Source organism: Helianthus annuus, chromosome 10 (genome assembly GCF_002127325.2).
Source record: "Helianthus annuus cultivar XRQ/B chromosome 10, HanXRQr2.0-SUNRISE, whole genome shotgun sequence".
Taxonomy (NCBI): Eukaryota; Viridiplantae; Streptophyta; class Magnoliopsida; order Asterales; family Asteraceae; genus Helianthus; species Helianthus annuus.
The window spans coordinates 5502154-5506254 of NC_035442.2; the positions used below are offsets into that span (position 1 = coordinate 5502154).

Consider the following 4101-nt stretch of genomic DNA (forward strand, 5'->3'; position numbering starts at 1 on the left):
TATACGGAAAATTACTAAACAAATTAAATAATTAAAGTATGTTCAAAATAATATATAATAATCTCAACCAATGAATCAAGTTTTATTAAAGTAATTATAATAGAAATTAAAATAAAAAACATATCATAGGTGTGTGAACACTTCTTTATAAACAACATTGGTGGTTGTATTTGTAGGTTTCCCATCCTTATCGAGAATTAATATCTTCACCCCTTCTCTTGATTTAACTCTTGATAATGCTACATATAACTGCCCATGTGTAAAAACTGGCTCTTTTAAAAAAAGTCCAACCTTAGACAAAGACTGGCCTTGACTCTTATTGATTGTCATAGCAAAACACACAACAACAGGAAACTGTCGTCTTTGAAAAGCAAAAGGTATTTTTTGTCGGATGGAATCATGCTAATTCTTGGAATGAACATTCTAGTTCCAACATTAGCACCTGATATAATTTCACCTTCAATAACCCTCTTTCCAAGATATGTAACTTTTAACCTTGTACCATTACACAATCCATTTTGTTGGTCAATGTTCCTAAGAAGCTTAATTGGAACACCGAGTTTTAGAACCAGACGATGATTTGGTAAACCAGATATCTTTAAACCATTCAGGACATCAGGTGAATACAACTCTTGCTGGAAGGAATCAATACCTTGTTCCGTTTGACATATACTATCAGAGCGTAGGTACTCTATTGGTTCACCAGGAAACAACTCTAACAATCGATCATTTATTTCATGTACGACCTCATTTTTTGGTGTCAGAATCACCCTTTCAGAAAAATAATCTCGATCCATATATCTTTCTAAAACAGATGGATATACAAATTGAATCAAACTTTCAATGGGATCCGAAGAATTTGTAATTAGAAGATCAGAAGGTATTTCTACAGTTGCCACACCATCATTGTCCCCTCCAACTTTACCCTCGCCAATATCGAGAAGCCATTTGGCAAATTTCTTAGTCTCCTCCATTCTAGATTGTAAAGCACCGATAGTCAATCTCATGTTTTTCGTCAAAGTAAGTAATTTACAATGGGACCATATATAAGATGAACTCAACGAAGCGTTCACAATTTCGTGCCTACTTCCATTTGGAATAACAGGAAGAATTTGTCTAAAATCACCACCAAACACAATTACTTTACCTCCAAACAAAACATCCGAATGACGATTGCTTTTATCGACCAAAACATCTTTAAATGTTCTGTCTAAAGCTTCGAACGCATGTCTATGTACCATGGGTGCTTCATCCCATATAATCAACCTAGTATGCTTAAGCAAGTAGGCTACATCACCATCGACCCTTATGTGACACATAGAACCCTCATCTAAATTTATGGGGATGTGAAATCTAGAATGGGTCGTTCTACCTCTTGACATTAGTAAAGAAGCAATACCACTGGAAGCAACATTTAGAACAATCTGCTCTCTAGACCTAACGGATAAAGCTAACGTCTTCCACAAAAATTTCTTACCTGTTCCTCCATATCAGTAAACAAAAAATACACCTCCTTTGTCACCTTTGACGGCTGTCATAATTTGATTATAAATGGAGAGTTGTTCGTTAGTCAGTGAAGATTTTAGAGTAACTAACTCGCTCTGAAGCTGGGGAATATCAAAATATAGTTCTTCTTTAACCAAACGATTGTTTCCAACAACAAAGGAATCATAATCAGGATAAGGAATTGTTGACCATCGTGTCAAAGACGAACCATTTCGAATCAGGTACTTTTCAATCTCCACCAATGTCTGGTTCTTCAATCTCTCATCGGACATTACAAGTTCTGTAAAGAAAAAAAGTAAATAAACATCAAGAATGTGAATAAAATGTATTTGAATAATGTTTTGGGTAATATATTAACAACAAACCTTTGTTCTTTGTTGCTTTTCTTCTGCTGTATAAGATGTCATCACCCAAGAATTTCCATGTTTGTTCAAATACATATTCAGGTCTTGATAATGTGTTTGACAAAAGCAAAGCAAAGTAACAAACAGTGCACGAGTATAACGACCATCTCCCGCAAAACTGACTTCTTTAATAGCTTCAATGTATTCCATGTCATCATCTAACAAACCCATAGCTTAACACGCATCCCTGAAAGTTGGAAACAACTGACCATCAACAGTTCTAATTTCTTCAAACGATCTTGGTCCTTTGACTTTGTTTAAAAGAATTTAAAGAAAATACGATTCACCCACAGCAGGGGAAACAGAATGAATACGTCCGATCTGTAACAGTTTTCTTTTACGTGGTGCCCATTCTCTATCTGTTAATTTCCAACAGAATTTAATAGGAAACTCAACATAGGTAAGTTTTCGTGCATCTTAATTATTTTTGTTCATCTCCAACCACTTTAGAAAAATCAAAGAAGACACCGATGGCTTATCCAAAACATCTTGTATATCGTCCTCGGCACCAAACACAACATTTTGTTGAGCTTCGAGATGAAAAGGAAGTCTCATAACTGGAGGAAACCTAAAGTGAACTTCATTTGCAAATATCCTCCAAGAAGCTTCACAGGCGGAAACGTACCTACAATCGTAATAGGCTTTGATCTCATCCTTTGTTGTTTGTTCATTTTCTATACCATCTCCGTTTGACACCACAAGCAAAGCTCTATCTGCACCTTTATTAATGTACTTAAACAGATATTTGATAGAACCAGCTTGATTGCACCATTCAACATTAATGTGAGCTTGGTATCTTTTCAAAAGAACTGGACTATAAGGAACAACACTTCTGTTGTCTTATTGAACTTTGGACTTTATAATAGTGTTTCCATTGTCTCTTCTTCTATATACAGGGAAACCGTCAGCATCAGTGGTTGTTTCAGGGTTGAATTTTTTGGGATAATTTTTTGAACATCTACTATCAACCATACAAGGACAATTGGGATTTGTATTTCCACATGGACCATGAATCATAAATTCGGATACAAGTGCATAGAGGTTGGGATCTTCCATCTTATCCGGTATCTCAGCAGAAACGAATTTGTCTAGATGATCAACGGACAGAAGTTTGGATTCCGGTTTCAAAAATATGCAAATGTGAGCATGAGGCAATCTACGTTTTTGAAATTCCACAGTATAAACGGCTACAATAAAATTAATGATATTCAGAAAATTGTAAAAAAACATTAGTAATATTTTTGGTATTATAATAATAATATAAAAAAACCTTCATACCTGCACTTAGTTCTCCAAAGACTTTTTTGTCCTTCAGATCCTTTGTAATTGAATCGAGCTTTATCTTAAACAATCGACACAAAATGTCTGGTCTGTCCTCAGGGTTAATTGAAGTATTTCGAAGGTATCGTTTAATCTCTGGCCACTTAGGATTACATGTAACGGTAATGAAAAAATCTGGATATCCAAACCATTTACATATAGCCATAGCATCTAGATAGTTTTGCTGCATATACCGAGAACCACCGGTAAAAGAAGATGGTAATACTACCCATATACCGGTATTAGATAGATCATCTTTTCCTTGATTGTTCAACTTTTGAAGATTTTTGTATGTTTCAGACCTAAGATGTTTCTGTTGAAAACAGATATAATTAAGCCTTTCACTCTCAATCATGGTATATGCATCTACCAAAAATTGTTGTTGGAACAATCTCCAAGCATTTAAAATAAGAGAAAAAGCAGTTGATCGATCCTGAATTCTATAAGCAAAGAACTCTCTCATTGTACACTTGGGTCGGATTTTTTTTAACGTACGTATACCATCCCTATGCGGAATGTCTATTCTATATCCGTCATCACCATTGGGAAAAAGGATTGGATACTGAAGTGCTAGATATGATGGATGAAGTTCATTGATTTGTTAAAGACCTTTAGTGTGAGACTCAACAACAATATCACGATGATCAATTATTTGTTGGATATCGCCAACAATCAATGCAACAACTTCTGAAGTTGAGGGCAAGTTGTAAGTATGACCATCAAGATCTCTTTTGTAAATGAGACGAAGCTTGAAGTTTTCATTGAAGTGGTTTCTTGCCATTCTATAACTTTTAACCAACTCATTATTATGATCCAGGAAGTCTTTTATAAACTTAATGAGCTGAATATCTATCTGTTTTAAATGCGAATC

At 34.9% G+C, this 4101-nt stretch overlaps 1 protein-coding gene across 1 annotated transcript; it reads right to left on the reverse strand.

Moving 5' to 3' along the window:
• Positions 1 to 326: 326 nt before the first annotated feature.
• On the reverse strand, positions 327 to 2081 carry LOC110880456. Its single transcript, XM_022128979.1, has 4 exons — positions 1996 to 2081; positions 1872 to 1954; positions 1523 to 1786; positions 327 to 1477 (listed from the first exon to the last, which is right to left on the reverse strand). The coding sequence occupies exons 1-4, from the start codon at positions 2079 to 2081 to the stop codon at positions 327 to 329; spliced, it is 1584 nt and encodes a 527-aa protein (XP_021984671.1).
• Between the last annotated feature and the right edge of the window lie 2020 nt (positions 2082 to 4101).